General features: G+C 33.0%; 2 protein-coding genes across 3 annotated transcripts; both read right to left on the minus strand.

Moving 5' to 3' along the window:
- Nucleotides 1-912: 912 nt before the first annotated feature.
- On the minus strand, nucleotides 913-1,815 carry LOC128032535 (uncharacterized). Its single transcript, XM_052621140.1, has 4 exons — nucleotides 1,619-1,815; nucleotides 1,445-1,537; nucleotides 1,274-1,375; nucleotides 913-1,116 (listed from the first exon to the last, which is right to left on the minus strand). The coding sequence occupies exons 1-4, from the start codon at nucleotides 1,673-1,675 to the stop codon at nucleotides 913-915; spliced, it is 456 nt and encodes a 151-aa protein (XP_052477100.1). The 5' UTR covers nucleotides 1,676-1,815.
- Nucleotides 1,816-13,076: 11,261 nt separating this feature from the next.
- Nucleotides 13,077-15,376, minus strand: LOC105797422 (probable leucine-rich repeat receptor-like protein kinase At1g35710). Of its 2 annotated transcripts, none has more exons than XR_008188707.1 (2): nucleotides 15,026-15,376; nucleotides 13,077-14,818 (listed from the first exon to the last, which is right to left on the minus strand). XR_008188707.1 is itself a non-coding variant. In XM_052620763.1 (2 exons), exons 1-2 carry the CDS (start codon nucleotides 15,168-15,170, stop codon nucleotides 14,270-14,272), a joined length of 807 nt encoding a protein of 268 aa, XP_052476723.1. In that variant the 5' UTR covers nucleotides 15,171-15,376; the 3' UTR covers nucleotides 13,077-14,269. The 2 variants fall into 2 exon arrangements, 1 of the variants encoding a protein (XP_052476723.1); XM_052620763.1 differs by having other exon boundaries at nucleotides 14,913-15,376.
- Between the last annotated feature and the right edge of the window lie 2,492 nt (nucleotides 15,377-17,868).

The following is a 17,868-nucleotide window of genomic DNA, read 5'->3' on the forward strand; positions in this document are numbered from 1 at the left end:
TAGCACAAACGCCGCTGAAGAATAAGACCTTTAGCGGCGCTTTAGTAGAAGCGCCGCTAAAGACCCTGATCTTTAGCGGCGTTTTTGGGATAAGCGCCGCTAAAGATCAGGGGTCTTTAGCGGCGCCTCGACAGCAAACGCCACTAAAGAACCTAATCTTTAGCGGCGCTTTCATTACAAACGCCGCTAAAGACCATGATCTTTAGTGGCGCCTTTTCCACAAACGCCGTAAAAGACCCTAATCTTTAGCGGCGCTTTGACCAAAAACGCCACTAAAGGCAAAACACCTTTAGTGGCGTTTTTTAAAAAAACGCCACTAAATTTGGCAGATTTGTAAAATAAAATTTTTTATATTTTCAGCCCTCCTGTAAAAACAAATCAGAAGAAATCATATCTAAACCAGCCAAAAGCAATAAATCTATATATTAAACAAATAATATAATAAATATTAATAAATAAAATAAAATTCTTATTATTCTTACAAAAATGTTAAAAGTTAAAATGATAATTAAAAGTCAAAATTGAAGTATATTTACACGGTAATCTAAGACGGCGGCGGTTGCGACTGCTGAAACATCTTCATCATACTTTGAAGCTGCTGCTGGAGTTCATCGAACTTTTGACGCTGCTCTGTTTCCCTCGCTGCAGCCTGTACTTCTCTCGCTGCCGCCTCTGCTTCTCTTTCTTGCCAGATTCGCTTCTAAGTCATTCTTGGAGTTCTTCATACTTTCGTTGAACCTCAGCTTCTCTCGCTGCTGCATCTGCTTTAAGTTGTAGCTGGAGTTCTTCATATCTTTTTTGAACCTCAGCTTCTCTAGATGTTGCCTCTGCTTTAAGTTGTGTAATTTGCTCAGTTGTTGTCGCTTGCATCTGAGCCATCTGGTCTCTTAACCTTTGAACCTCAGCTTCAGCTCAACTCCCCGAAGGCATATATTGTTGCGAGCTAGATCCAAAATATTGGGATGGGTTAACAAAAGATCCTTGAAATCGAACCCGACCATACCTTTCAGGACCCAAAACTTCAGTGATAATCCGGTTATCAATGTCGTCAATATGAACAGAACTATCACTGGAAACAATCGCTTCGTACTCCGCCTTTTTATCCTTTAATTTTTCCTAAAAAATAAATCAAATAGTTAGGAACGCAATATATATTAAAAAACCCAATGCAACATAACTTAACAATATTTGCACTACAATAAATGAAATAAATCATTAGAAAATAAACACTATAAATAATTAAAATAAGTGAAATTGTATTAAGCAAACGTACCATAATTTCTGCAGCTTCAGGAGTCATAGGGTTTCCATCTTTCTTCCTATGTGTAATGTCAAAAAGTTGAAGGCGTCCAACTTTTTGACCGGACGATAGTTCCTACAATACAATAGTAAAAATATTAATGTAAGTAATAAATATCTGCCAATATTAAAAAATTGAAAATACCTCTGCATGAGCTACACACGCAAAACTTTTCGACCCAGCTGTGTGAGTGAATTTTTGTTGCTGCCTACTTTTTTTTCCAACTTCTTCACGATCCTACATTATGAAATTATTAGTATGTTAATTAGGAAATACTATACACCAAAATAATTACAAAATTTTATAAGTTACACATACCTCTCCTTTCTTCGAAGTCCAAAATCTAACGACCTCTTCCCACTGGTACCTCAGCATTCCCGGCGGGACATTTTGTAATCTCTCGTCGAGTGTTGTTTTTGTCTTAAAATAGTCTTTCTTTAAAGTGCTCTTATGGTCTCTCCATCTTTTTCCCAATGCCTTCTTTACATAAGCATCGGAGACCTCTAAAGCAAATCTCGCCTACAAAAAACACAACTTAAGAAAGTAAATGTAAACGAAACTTAAACCCAAGTATTATAAATGACATACACGTTTTGTTACCTTAATGTTATCGAGAGCTTGGTTCTTGTTACTCTCGGGCACTTTATGCCATGACTCAAGTTAATTGGCAACATATTTGCATTCCGTGCTAGAATGCCCATGTATCCTGCTAAAAGGCGAGCTTCTGATCCAACCGGCTGACCAAAGCTATTATTGGATACTTGGACACGCTCGACTGGATCTAGGTCGTATAAATCGCTCGATCTGCACGTCCGCGACCTCTCGCGTCCCACCAGTTTCATCTGAAAAATAAAAGTATTGTAATATCTGAAATTTAAAAAACACAAACAAGAAGTCAACACACATGTAAATTAAATGTTAAATTACTTTGAACTTCTATAGGTTCCTCAGGTGTAACCGGAACATTCGAAGATCCAATAGCAGTCTGTTGTTCAGTGCTGTTTGTTTCGCCGAGTTTGGAGTACCTTGAACAATGCGGTGCGATCGCACTTTTCTTCTAGGCATTTTATCGCAATACAAATAAATTAGTTAAAACTTAGTATACAATTAGAACAATAATATCACATATAAAATAGTTGAAATATCATCATTCGTAAATGTAATTAGATAATCGTAAAAGCTTACTACATTATAATTCGTAAATCTCTTCATCCGTATCCTGACGGACCCATTGAAATTGTGTACTAGTACTAGGGATGTTTTCGTTTAAGTTCTGTTCTGGAAATGGCAAAGTTTGTGTTCTGTCGTCAATGTCATCTCTACTTCCACTGCCCATCTCAAACAAGTCTCTAGGGATGTTACGGAGTACAACGTACCAACCCTCATCAGTTGGGTCTTTTGAGTAAAAAACTTGTTTGACTTGAGAAGAAAATACATACGGCTCATCAATCAATTGTTGTCCTGTGTGAATCAATTGAGCGAAGTTTACCATTGTGAAACCAAATTGATCTTGCTTGATTCCACGTGCAGTATTAACATCGGCCCAATCACCTCGAAATAAGACAACTTTCCATTTGACGTAGTAATCCAACTCAATTATGTCAGTAAGAAGTCCAAAATATTCCACATTTCCCTCCACAGGATTATTGTCCCTAGCACTAGCATAACTTGTAATTGAGGAATTAACCACTATTCCACAATTTTGCGTTCTCCTCAATCTCTCGCGGTATTTTGTATGAAATCTGAATCCGTTTATGAGGAACGACTATATCTTTTAACCACCGATTTGGACCTTGGGAAAGCCATTTAACTTCGTCATTGACATTCTTCCCACTCCAAACCTATTGAATGGAAAGTAAACTGAGTAATTAAAAATGTAAAATCCAAAACATTATTATTTTTCAATGAAGCTCCTATTGCATACCGTTTGGCTTAACCATTCATGAAAAGTTTCTGTAAACAACTTATTGATATCTCGATGTTGTGTTCTTCGGGAGCGCGAACGAGATCTCAATATTTGTTTGTACTCACTATGTTAAAAATATGTTCAGTTTGTTAGACTATAAACAATTTTTAAATCTTGAATATTTATCAAATTTCTAGAACTTACTTGCGTAAAGGTTCCATTGCTTCGTGGTGAAACAGAACATATCGATGTGCTTGAACCCACGATAAATCATCTAATTCTGCAATTTCAACTTTACCGATTGGTTCTCCAAAACTTTGGAACAAATAATTATCGGCAAAGTTATGATCCGTGAGTCCAGCATTTCTATTTAGTCTATTGAACCTCGTTTCAACATCTTCCAAATATCTGGAACAGAAGGTCATACATTCCTCTGCCAAGTAGCCTTCAGCAATCGATCCTTCTGGATAACGCTTGTTGCGGCAATAAGACTTTAATTTGGATAGGAACCTAAACACGGTATACAACATTATCAAAATTTGTAACTAAAGGCATATAGGTGAATGAAGGAAATTTTAAAAAATACTTCTTTAACACCTTTCTATGGGATACATCCATCGATAGAAAATGGGTCCGCCAAGAATTGCTTCGTGCGGGAGATGAATTATCAAGTGAACCATAATGGTGAAGAAGGAAGGTGGGAAGATTTTCTCCATGTTGCATAAGGTCAAAGCGGCTCGATCCTGCACCTTCTGAAGTTCTTGAACATCCAAAACTTTGCCACAAATGGCTTTCATTATGTTGGATAGTTCAATGATACAAGACGTCACCTTCTTGGACATACAACATCGTAGAGCAACTGGCATTAAATCTTGCATCAAGATGTGATAGTCATGTGATTTCAGCGAATATAATCTTCGATCTTTAGCACTAACACATCGAGATATATTTGATGCATACGCATCTGGAACCTTTATATCCTTCAACACCATGCAGAACAGTTCTTTCTCCGTCTTGGACATTGAGAAAATAGAAGGCGGCAACCGATATTTCCCATTCGGAAGTGGACTGGGATGAAGATCAGGCCGAATTCCCATCTGAACTAAATCAAGTCGACGCTGAAGATTGTCTTTTGATTTTCTGTCGACGTTCAAAATTGTACCCACAATGTTCTCGCAGACATTTTTCTCAATGTGCTTAACATCAATATTGTGTCGTAAAAGGTGGTGCTCCCAATAAGGCAACTCAAAAAAAATACTTCTTTTTTTCCACAAGTCTGCCTCATTAGGATCATCCTCTTCATCGGAGTTGTCATCAGCTTCATCATTTGATCTTTTATTTCTTTCCGTGTTTGTCGGTTGATTCATCCTCCCATAAATGAAATTCATATCTTCCAACATTAACAAGATTTCAGATCCACTTGTCTGCGAAGGAGCTTCTCTGAACTCTTCAGTACCGTCAAATGCTGAACTATGAGATCTAAATCTATGACTTTCCGATAACCACCGACGATGCCCCATGTAAGAGAACTTCTTCCCATTGTATAACCATTGCGAACATGTTTGTGCAGCACAACAAGGGCACGCATAACGACCCTTGGTACTCCAACCGGATAAATTGGCATAAGCGGGGAAGTCATTAATGGTCCACATCAAAGCTGCACGTAAATTAAAGTTCTCCTTTCTCAGCACATCGTATGTCTCGACACCAGCCCATAATTGTTTTAACTCTTCAATAAGTGGCTGTAAATAAATATCGATATCATTCCCGGGCCCTTTCTCTCCAGGGATAATCATAGATAAGATAAGGGAAGATTGTTTCATGCAAATCCACGGAGGCAGATTGTAAGGAACAAGCACTACTGGCCAAATACTGTATGCAGTACTCATGATCTTGTAAGGATTAAATCCATCAGATGCTAGGCCAAGCCTCACACTCCTGGGATCGCTTGCAAAGCTTGGAAATTTATTGTCAAATGATTTCCAAGCTAAAGAATCTGCCGAATGCCTTAATAGTCCATCATCAGTTCGTCCTTCATGGTGCCACGTCATTGACTCCGCTGTCTTCGACGACATGAGAAGTCTTTGAAGCCTTGGTATCAGTGGAAAATACCGTAAAATCTTTACCGGCTTCTTTTTTGGCTGTGCATCATTTTCATCGTCGTTCCCATCTTTTGTGTTTCTATTCATCCAACGGGATTCGCTGCATACATGACAGCACTGTTGGTTTCTCCGATCGCCCCAGTACAACATGCAATCGTTTGGGCAACTATGGATTTTGTTGTACCCAAGACCTAAGTCTTTTATCATTTTCTTCATATCTTTGCATGACTGAGGGATTTTTGCAAACGGAAACATTTCTCTCAAAAACTCTAACAACATTGTCAATGAGTTCCCGGTCCACCCTCCCAAACATTTTAACTGGAAAAGACGAATGCAGAAAGACATTTTGCAAACTTCGATCCCTCATATAGTTCTTCGTTCATCTCATTAAGTAGCGTAGAACTTTGCCGCTTCTCCATTCGGCTCTTCATGATGTACACTTCTTAGGGTTCGGTAAAAGCATTTCCACCTATATTACGGTCATCGATGGCACAAAGTCGGGTGGGAACGATCAGTAAACCATGACTGTGAATATTAAATGCTTCCGCAACATCCCTTCAATGTCATCCCTCTAATGATCGATGGTAAGCAAGTACTATCATAAGATACATCCATCCTTGAAGAGGAAGTACTAGCGGGCATTCTCCATGAAAAAACCATTGTTTATAACCACGAACAAATCCATCAACAATTAGATGCTCATATACAACTTCACGATAATGCCAGTTTATGTTGACACACTTCTTACACGGGCAAAGAATCATGTTCTCTTGGCTTGCATATTGAAATGCAAAATTTAGAAATGTTTGTACTCTATTTCGATAACTGTAAACACCCTCGACAAATTCATCCAAGACCGGTCCATTTCTTATTTCTTGAAGCCTAATCTTGACAATAAATTGCACGGGTAAGTTATGTATTGTGTAAGCTATGTAAGTTGTGTATTATGTAAGTTATTATTATGCTTTAAGTTATGTAAGTAATGTATTATGTAAGTTGTGTATAATGTTAGTTAGCAAAGTTATGTATTATGTAAGTTATTTAAGTTATGTAACATGTAAATTATGTAAGTTGTGTAGGCTATGTATGTTAAGTAAGTTATGTATTATGTAAGTTATTTAAGTTAAGTGGTTGTAAATTATGTAAGATGTGTATTATGTAAGTTATCAAAGTTATGTATTATGTAAGTTATTTAAGTTATGTAACATGTAAATTATGTAAGATGTGTATAATGTTAGTTACCAAAGTTATGTATTATGTAAGTTATTTAAGTTATGTAACATGTAAATTATGTAAGTTATGTAGGCTATGTATGTTAAGTAAGTAATGTATTATGTAAGTTGTGTACAATGTTAGTTAACAAAGTTATTATTATCTGTTTCCATTTAAGTTATATAAGTTGTGTATTATGTAAGTTGTATATTATGTAAGTTATTAAAATTGAAATGTAGGATATATATCCATACCATATATGGGGTGATATATTAAAAATATAGGTTTTAATATTTAAAAATAACATATAGGTTTTAATATTTAAAAATAACATATAGGTTTTAATATTTAAAAATAACATTTACATTTATTTTAAAATTATAAAATTCATTTCTAATAAAATTGAAATGTAGGATATATATCCATACCATATATGGGGTGATATATTAAAATATAGGTTTTAATATTTAAAAATAACATATAGGTTTTAATATTTAAAAATAACATATAGGTTTTAATATTTAAAAATAACATTTACATTTATTTTAAAATTATAAAATTCATTTCTAATAAAATTGAAATATAGGTTATATATCCATACCATATATGGGTGATATATTAAAATATAGGTTTTAATATTTAAAATAACATTTACAATTATTGGCAAAATTATAAAATTTATTGACAATAAAATTGGAATATAGGTTATATATCCATACCATATAGCTAAATTTTTAATATATATATATATATATAAAGTTTAAGTAATGTAATATATTTAAGTAATGTAAGTTATAAATTTTTATGCGTTATATATTTAAGTAATGTACTATATTTTAGTAAGTAATGTAAGTAATGTAATATAAATTTATTCATTGACATAAAATCGAAAATCGATAATTTATTCACGTTAAACCGAATAAACTAATCGCCAATAATTTATTCATTTACTGAAATATAAAAAGTGATTTAAGAATCATAATCTGAAATTTAATAATTTGCGCAATTTTTTTGGAATGGGTAAATGATACGTACAAAAATAACATGTACTATATTTAAAACTAGCATAACTTGTAATAAGCGGCAAAGTTACACGTAAATTAAATTGAGCTGGCAACATATAAAGCAAAGATGATAATTAAAACCGATACCCACAGCTTTAAAAGCAAAGATGATAATTTAAACTCCGTTTTAAAACTAAAAAAAACCAACTCAATTAAACGATAAAGCTGAAATATAACCAAATCAGAAATTTAAACATTTGGAGCTGTTTTTTTTTAAGAAAACTATCTAGGGAAATATATTAAAAATACCTCAAATTTCCTCAACTTCGAAGCAAACTTCAAAAAAAAAAAAACACAGACAAGTAAATTAGTACCAACAAAACAGAATAAAAAACAGAAGGGAACAAAAGAATATTTAACTAAATTAAGATACAAATCTAAATTTGAATTTTAATTATCACAACAATCAGAACAATACATAAACAGCAATGCAGAACAAGACTCTATATTTCTTCAGATTTACCGTATGAAATATTTCCAGATCAAATTCACTTAATTATTCATACCAAATATTAATATCAAATATTACACAACTTTGATTCAGATGAAATATATAAGCTCAAATTCACATCAAAGAACATTTGACAGTAGCCTCAATTAAGCAGTACTAACCAACCCTTCTTTTACAAACCTTGAACATTTGACAGTAGCTAAGCTGCTGTCTACAGCCTGTCTACAGTCACAATTTTGGCAAATTGCAGCATTGAGTCTCATAGCCCACAAGATATAATTAGTTACATTTAACTAAATATGAGTAGGTACTATTAAATAATATATGTTGCTATCGCAAAACAAGGTAGAAAATAGAACATCTATTTGCATATTCATTTAGAAAATCTCGCAAAACAGACTCCATGTCAAACAAGATCCCTTTTGTTCAAATTGAAGAAAAATCAGTCATCCCGAGGTATTGAAATTTAAGCAGCAAAAACTGGTATCGATTTCTCCGCACTCAAACCACAGGTGTGAAACACATTTTAAACATTTAAAAATTTCATAGCTTTATTTTTTTACATAAGCTCGATCCTGTACCTCATGAACAACATGATAACAGAAATGAGTCTTATATATTTTGTAATCAATTTTTGCAGGCATTGAAGGCTAAATTGGCGAGAAATAGTGAACTTCAACTCATCTGCAACATTTATTCAGCAAATTGAATTTTCTGTTTTCAGTTGTGTCTAGTTCTGTTCTAAGCTATTTTGGTATATGAGAATGGGATTTTAGTTTAAAATACTCAAGCATTCGATCCTTACACTGGAATCCAAGTAGCATAGATTAAAACCGGTTTTATTTTTTCTTTTCTAACAAAATCCTAACCAAATAAACGAAATTTATAATCAAAATAAATCATTAAATAAATAAAATACCAACAAAACATAAAGCACAGCAATGTTATTGTCAACAGAACATAACAAAAAATTTAAAGAAAATGAACAACGAAATAAACAAAATGAAGGGAGAAACACGCAGAAATCCCCAAACCCTAGACATGCAGAAATCCCCAAATTCCCCAAATTTCCCAAACAAACTACCAGTAGCTTGGTGATTGAAATCCGAATCTAAACCCCAAATTCCCAAATTACACTACTCGAAAACCCTAAATCAAGACAAAGTATTTCGAAAGGAAAAAACGCTTACCTTTTAACCACAAATTTCGCAGCTTTGATAGTATCCTCTGAAGATTGACTAAATATTCTTGCTTCGTTTGTGATGATTCTGAGTTCTCCTACACCTTTTTCAATCTTTGTATTTTTTCACGATTTCTGGGGAAAAGTTGGGGGGCCTTTTTGGGGACAAAAATCGTTTTTCGGCTAAGTGTTGGGATGAAATACAGAATGAACAATTGCGGCGTTTGTAATATAGCGCCACTAATAACGTTAATGTGGTAGATAAACGACAGCGTTTTCTTAAAACTGGAAAGCAAATTTGCGGCGCTTTCGCGTAGCGCCGCTAAAACATACCTTTACTGGCGCTTTTACAATTGCGCCGCAAAAGCCAGTAAATTCCCGAACAAAAACTACATCGTTTTGCCCAAACTATTCATAAATTTTTGCGGCGTTTACGATTAAAACGCTGCTAATGCCCATTTTTCTGGCGTTATTTACAAAAATGCCACTAACAAATTAAATTCTTCTACTGAAACGGCACCGTTTTTTAGGAATTTTTAAAAAAAAAAATTTAATTCATATTTAAAAAACACAATATATAATTACAAATTGCGGCGTTTACTAATAAAACGCCGCTAATGACGTTAATATGCAATAGAAAACGACAACGTTTTGATTAAACTACACAGCAACTTTGCGGCGTTTTCTTCCTAGCGCCTCTAATACCCAACTTCAGTGGCGTTTTTGCCCTTGCGCCGCGAACGCCGTTAAATTCTCAGCCAAAAACTACACCGTTTTTACCAAATTATTAATAACTTTTGCGGCGTTTTTGCTCTAAACGCCGCTAAATCTCACATCTTTTACTTAGTATTATTTGTTTCTTTCTTTCTTCTATGTTTCATTAGAATTTTAATTAATTAATTATTAAAATTTTAAGTAATGTTTAAAACTATCTGATAAAATTATAAATGATCCCTAACTTGAGTAGTACCATTAATTGACACCCTAAACCCTAAATCCCTAACCCCTAACCTTTAAATCTCCTAGACCCCAAATTCCTAACCCCTAACTCCCTAACCCCTAAACCTTATATCCCAAACCCTAATAATCATATATACCCCCTATATATATACCTTCCAAAAAATTCCCTAAATCTTTAATAATCATAAAAACAGTTGAAATCGATTAAACAATAATTAATAGTTAAAATTTTGTATTAAGTAGCAATAAACAATATTATTCTTTATAAAATTTATTTTTATATAAAGAATGGAATTTTTAATACAATATTTTATTGATAAATATTGAATAAATTTCTCTAATTAACAAATTTATTATATTCTTAATTTCTCAAATAGATATATAAATGAAAACAAGAAGGACGAACAACTATATATATGGCATTTTTCTTAAATATTGATGAAGTGATAACAAAAGGAATGATAGCGACTTAGGACGTATATATATGCATATATTTTAATTAATTGAATGAGATCAATTCAAATTCACAATTTGCGGCGTTTTTATCAAAACGCCGGTAATGTCTACCTTTTGCGGCGTTATTGCTGAAAACGCCACTAAAAATTTAAATTTTTCTACCCAAACGGCGCCGTTTTGGGAAATTTTAATACATAGTAGCGGCGTTTTTTGCTGAAAACGCCGCTAAAGCTCGCATATTTTTTTATATTCAATTATTATTGAATCTTTCATAAAAATTTTACATAAAGAATTATTAAAATTTTAAGTAATATTTAAAAGAATTAGAAAAATCAAATGCTTAGGGTTAAATGTTTTTAAATATATACAAGATAATTAATTGTATCATTTAACAAGTCTCAAATTATAAATTATCAATCGACATGCATAAAGTGATCATGATCTACCTATTATAATATTCAATATATTAAATTTATTCGAATATATATTTTACAAATATATAAGAACATATATATTTACCATAAAAATAATCAAAACAAATCTAAATTAAACCCTAACATGACCGATAATTGAAACCCTAAATCTCAAACCCTAAACCTCTAACCCTAAATTAACCTTAAATCCCAAACCTTAAATCTATACCCGTAGTACTCCTTAAAATACCGTCCATAAAAAATTTCCTTTGATTTATTTTGTATAAATTAATTGTTAAAATATATATTTTTGTATAAATTGGTGTTTAATTTTATATTAATTCCTTTGATTTATTTAGTCGAACTTAATACTACCAAAATTTATTACTCTTATAAAAGTTAATTCTATTTTAATTTATTCTTTACAATACAACAATTTAAGTTTTATTATATTTTATTTTATTCATAATTTAATATATTTTCTCTCGTAAAGTAGTTTAAATCAACTGTAATTGAAAATTAGTAATAAATAGTTAGTGTTATATATATACGACTTCTCTTTAATAAAAACTTTTATATTAATCAATATTATTTGTTAATTATAATTTAAATGTAAAATTGTACCACTATTATAATAAATAGAACAAAATATTAATTACTTCAACTTATAAGATTTTTGTTACTATTAGCGGCGCTTTTGCAAAAACGCCGCTAAAGGTAAATGCATTAGCGGCGCTTAGCTACAAACGCCGATGAAGACAAGAGAATTAGTGGCGCTCAGTTAAAAACGCCGCTAAAGATCCGACAATTACCGCGCTACATAAAAACGCCGCTAAAGGCGGAGAATTAGCGGCGCTAGGATAACAACGCCGCTAAATACCCGAGCAATAGCGGCGCTTATAGAAAAACGCCGCTAAAGATCCGAGCATTAGCGTCGCTTAGATAAAAACGCCGCTAAAGGTTTAAAAAATCTCAAAAACGACGTCGTTGGTCTTAGGTTTTTTGTGGCGCTTTATATAAAACGCCGCTAATTCCTATTTTTAGCGGCGCTTCCGGAAAATCGCCACTGATGCTCTACCTTTAGCGGCGCTTTGGCTAAATCGCCGCTAATGCTCGATTTTTTGTGGCGCGTTTGTTCCAAACGCCGCAAAAAGTGCCGCTAAAAGCCTATTCTGGTGTAGTGAATGAAGGAAGTCTTGAATGGAACCACATAAATCCTTGTTGCCTGTAAATGTCTCTGGTGCAAAATGCAAACAACCCATCTGGAATTGGATCCCTCAGGGAATTAAATGATAAATTGAGGTTTCTCACATTTACTAGAAATTCGGGAATCATGCCTGTTAGATTATTCCAACTGAGATTTAAAATGTTTAATTTAAACTCTGAAATTGGGATGGTATCACACTGAAATAGAGACTGAAAACAATAATGACAATGCGGCTAAAGGTATGTTATTACAAACCTAGTATGATTGGTATTTGAGCATACTCCAATAAATATTCAAGAAAATATGATATTCATATCCTCTTAAAAATACAACACCAGATCAACTACTATTTTTTTATTTTTAACTTTCACATCTCATAATTCTTAAGCTCGACAAGAGAAATTTCATGAAGAGGCATTGAAATTGGAGACTTAATGCGTAGGAATTCTTGAGACACTAATTTCATTGTTGGTCGAAAATTGGGTTTGGCACGTAAGCATGTGAAAGCAATCACAGCAACAAAAGTGATGTCTCCTATTTTTTGACTTTTGGGGTGATAATCGAGGGTCCAAATTTCATTTAGTATGACATTTTGGACACTAGATGGCGATGACAATGATGATAGTGTTGACAACAATTCACTAGGATGTTTTCCCATCAATATTTCCAATGCCAATACTCCAAAGCTATATACGCCGCATTTTTCAGTCACAACTAATGAATAAGCAAATTCTGTAATTTAAACAAAAAGTTAAAAATAAATTTTAATTTATATTGTATATTCAATGTGCATCTATAGTTGCATTTGAATTTTCTAATCTCAAGTTAAAACAAAAATTTTATTTATATTTTATCTTTGTTAATTTTGCTTTTTCCCATTTGTTCCCCTAATATTATTCTGTTAAAAACTTGATCTCATTTCGGAAACTTGTATCATAAGCCGGTTGCTCAGCTTCCAATCGTTGGAGTTTTTTGTTGCATAAACACTGCCATAACCCGTAATTCCAATGCAATATTTGATATCAAAATCCTCTGTGGCTTTGATGATGTCTTCAAACGCAATCTTTCCATCAAAGTTCCGAGTAGAGAATAAATCTCCATTTTCAGTTGGACTTGGATCTTATTTCAAAGCTTTAATTCTATATCGTCGAAATAGGGTGAACATCACAAACGCAAAAGTAGAGACAAAAAATAACAAAGTTGGAACCAGAATAACAACAGATAGATTGTGCTTCACTAATTTGCTATTTCTTTCCTTGTTTACAGTTGGAGATGAAGGACAAGGACGAAAGCCTTGAATGGAACCACATAAATCCTTGTTGCCTGCAAATGTATCGCGTGTAAAATGCAATAATCCATATGGAATGTGACCCCTCAGTGAATTAATGACAAATTGAGGTTCCACACCGAAAACGGAATTTCGGGAATCATGCCCGTTAGATTATTCCAACAGAGATCTAAGATGCTTAAATGAGTTAAATTCCCAAATTGGGAAGGTATCACTCCTTGGAGAAGGTTATGGCTAAGATCAATGTTTTGGGAATTGAGTTGAGAAGGTATATCTCCACTAATGATGTTATGGCTTAGATCAAGCTGGTTTAGAGACAAGCCACCAATTTGCAGGGGAATCTTTCCACTCAAGTTATTGTTTGCCAAAATTAAGTCTGTTAAATTTGACAAATTACCAATCTGAGTTGGAATGGGTCCACTCAATTTGTTGTCTGAGAGATCTAAGTATATCAGGGTATTCAAACTCCCAATGGGGTATGGGACCTTCCAAAAGATTCGAAGCCATGTGCAGAAAAATTAAATTGGGTAAATGAAGTAAAGATGATGGGATGGAATTGGGAACGTGATTGGAATAAAGAGTTAACACCATTAGATTCGTCATATTTCCAATTTCATAAGGGATGGAACCATGTAAAAGATTTGTGTCAAGGTACAGCCCCTGCAAATTGGTCAAATAACATAGAGATGAAGGGATTGAGCCAGTGATTTCGGTATTAGAAATCCCCAACTCAGCGAGATTTTTTAATTTTTCCAATATCTGATGGAATGAAACCTTCAAAAAGATTTGAGTCAAGCCGCAAACTACTAAAGCTGGATAAAAGACCTAGAAATGAAGGGATTTGACCACTCAAGTTATTGTAACTAAGATCTATGTAAGACAACTTCCCAAGATTTCTAATTTCTAATGGCATGGAACCATTTATTTTATTTTGATAAAGAGAGAACGATTCCAGTCTGGATAACTTACCCAAATTTTGTGGGATTGGACCAACAAGCATATTAGAAGATAGATCCAATGTAACCAAATTTGTCAGTCTCCCAATTTCTTGTGGAATGGATCCGTTAAGTTGGTTGTCATCAAGAACCAACGATGCAAGATTGGTTAACTTGTTGACAGAAGATGGGATTGGACCAACAAGCATGTTGCTTGAGAGATGGAGATTAACCAAACTCTTCAGCTTTCCAATATTTGGTGGAATGGAACCGTAGAGCTGGCAGTTTCCGAAATGGAGAGTCATTAGCTTTTTCAGGTTCCGTATTTGGAGAGGGATGATGCTCTGCAATGAATTAGAGGTCATAATCAAGTGGGTGAGATTGGTCAAAAGACCAATAGCTAGGCATATGAACAATGAGGTTCCTCGTCAAATTTACCGAAACAAGATTCTCCATCTTCTCGATTTCCAAGGGAATGGAATGAATTTCATTATAAGAAACATCAAGCACTGCCAATTGAGTAAGGTTTCCAAGTGAAGAAGGTAGCTCACCTCTAAGATTATTTGAGGACAGGTTGAGGCACTTGAGTTTCGAAAGTGCACCTATTTGAGGCGTTATACTCCCATTTAGACGATGGCCACTAAGATCAATCTCGATGACACTTCCAGTTGCACTGCATCTGACACCAGGCCACATACAATGTTCGACATCACTCTTGCTATAGTTACTCCACCACCCTGTTTCCCTAATGCTTTTGCCTCTGCTACAAGAGATTCTAAATCATCGTTTGTTGCTCTCCTAATTCCACTCCTCATTACAATTGTGGAAAGCAAAAAGAGCGTAGAGATACTAGTGTGAAAGTAGGATTTCATAGCTATTAATTAGGTAATGATTGATGCTTCACTCCCAATTCTCAAACTGTATTTTATTTAAATACATATAAAAACTAATTTAATTTTATTAGATATTATATTTAAGTCTTTAGTCATTGTCTCACACAAATTGATTAGTATTATGCTATTGAATTGTCTTCGTCTTTTAGGTGTAAACTGGAAGTTGTAGCGGATGTTCTGTGTTGCTTCGTAAAAGTTTCTAAGGAGAAAAAGCGATGCTCTTTTATCAAGTCCTTCCTAAATCTCTCTTTCTGTCTTACCTTCGTTTCTTGTTTTGGAGAAGGTAATTAATTTAAATTAAGTTGTGTCTTCAAGATTGATCAACTGGGCAAAGTAAATTCTTGTGAGATATATCTATTTTTTTTCCTTCTAAATTTTATCACTTATAAGAATATAATTTTAAATTCAATTAGAGATAATTCATTGAAAGGTATTGCAATTGGAGATTGTGTATAGGAACAATGATCGGTAAATTATAAAATAAAATAATTTAATAAAAAATACACAAGATCCTAATAAAGATGGATCATTGTTTAGAAGGATCAATCCTTTAAAAATGAAAATATTCCTGTTTAATTATTTATATTACTAATAGGTAAAATGGCGAGATAATCTTAGTAGAAATTCTACCATTAATAAATGAAGTGATTTGAAATCAGCCATTTTTGCATAAAAGTAGCTACCTTTTTTGTTCTTAGGGACAAAAACACATCATTATCATGTAGGAAGAAACAAGGGAGTGGATATACATGTACGTGGAAAAGTCGAGTGTATTTGTCTTCCAATTTTTTTCCATGGAATGTTAACTCAGAACGCCCCCTCTTAGAAATGGATTGATTATTTTTAGTTATTTATATATTGTTCCTTTTATTCTTTTTATTATCAATGGTAAAAGTGTAGAAATAATCTTAGTAAAAATTCTACCATTATTAATGAAGTGATTGGAAAGGAACCATACTTAAGAAATGTTGTTTGAATTGGAACGGATCAATTGGTTAGATTGTATTGATCTGGTTAAAAGGTTAAAATAATTGACTCATAAATCGGTACAAATTAATTCAATTGAGCTAAAAAGAACTCGATTGAACGGATTAAACTGTGTTTTTTTATGAACTTTTTAATGATTTATATAATTAAACTAGAAGAATGGATGAAATAAAAATTAATGACCTCGTCGATTTGACCAATTATTTGATTATGAAAATATTGCGCTTTTTCCTTCTAAAACAACGTCACTATCATGCAACGTGTAACAGGGGTTTGGATATATGTGCTTGTAGAAAAGTGTAGTGAAGCCAACTCAAGATTTCCAAAGATATAGTAGCTTGACTAACTACTTTCGACCGTCTCTACACTTATTCATACATTTTCTCATATTACTATTGCATTGCGATTAATGTTGGGGCAGATGCAGTTATAGAGAAAAAAGAACATTGATAAAAATGTTTTTGTTATAAAATAAAGAGAGATAGAGAGAATAAAGAACAAAAAAAATATAAAAGTAATAGAGAATGTCCTTTATTAATCAAAATGGGTAATTACAATACTTCATCAGAATCTCTATTTATAGGCATAAGAAATATAAAAGAAGTAGAGATCTAATTTTAATAACTATTAGGATTTAAAGTACATCAAAACTTTATCTTAATCATGATGGACATCCACTTAATAAGATATTCATAACACTCCCCCTTGGATGTCCATTGGTAGATAATGTGCCTCGTTAAAACCTTATAGGAAAAACCCTGTGGGATAAAAACCTAATGAGGGAAAAAAAAGTACACAATCTATAATACGAATAATATGTTGCCTCATTAAAAACCTTACCAGGAAAACCAAATGGGACAAAACCTCGGTTAAGGGAAAAATAGTACCAAATGGGACAAAATCTCGGTTAAGGGAAAAAGAGTACAATGCGTGTTTACTCCCCCTCATTAAAACATCACATACTTTCTCATATTCTACGTATTCAATCTTGAAAACTAGTTTTTCAAATGACTATTTAAATGTATTTGCTAAGCATTTATATTACCATTCTTTTAAAAGTAATGAGTGAGGGAAATTTGGGGAAATATATTTTGATCTCTTTAGGAGATTCAACAATAATAATAACAAACTTTAATCATGATTCTTATAAAAAACAAAAATAGGTATTTTGGATCATTTTATAATCCTCTTTCAACTACTCAAATTTACCACATATGTTCAAATTATTTCAATTCATTTAAATGAATAATTTTTCGAGAATTTCAATATGCTTCTAGCATTCTAAATCCTTTAAGGATTTTAATATAAACATTAATATATAGTGATTCATGAAAGGTTGCAACAATAACCATTAGACTTAAGTTAAATTTTTTATGAATTGTCAATTTAATAATATATCTAAAGGTTATTGCATCCACCACAAAAGAATATTATATCTTTTCATAATCAATGCCAGGATTTAGCAAAAAAAATTATATTTTTATTCCGCTTTTGCAAAACTACTTCAATTGCAC

Source organism: Gossypium raimondii, chromosome 9, assembly GCF_025698545.1.
Source record: "Gossypium raimondii isolate GPD5lz chromosome 9, ASM2569854v1, whole genome shotgun sequence".
Classification (NCBI taxonomy): domain Eukaryota; kingdom Viridiplantae; phylum Streptophyta; class Magnoliopsida; order Malvales; family Malvaceae; genus Gossypium; species Gossypium raimondii.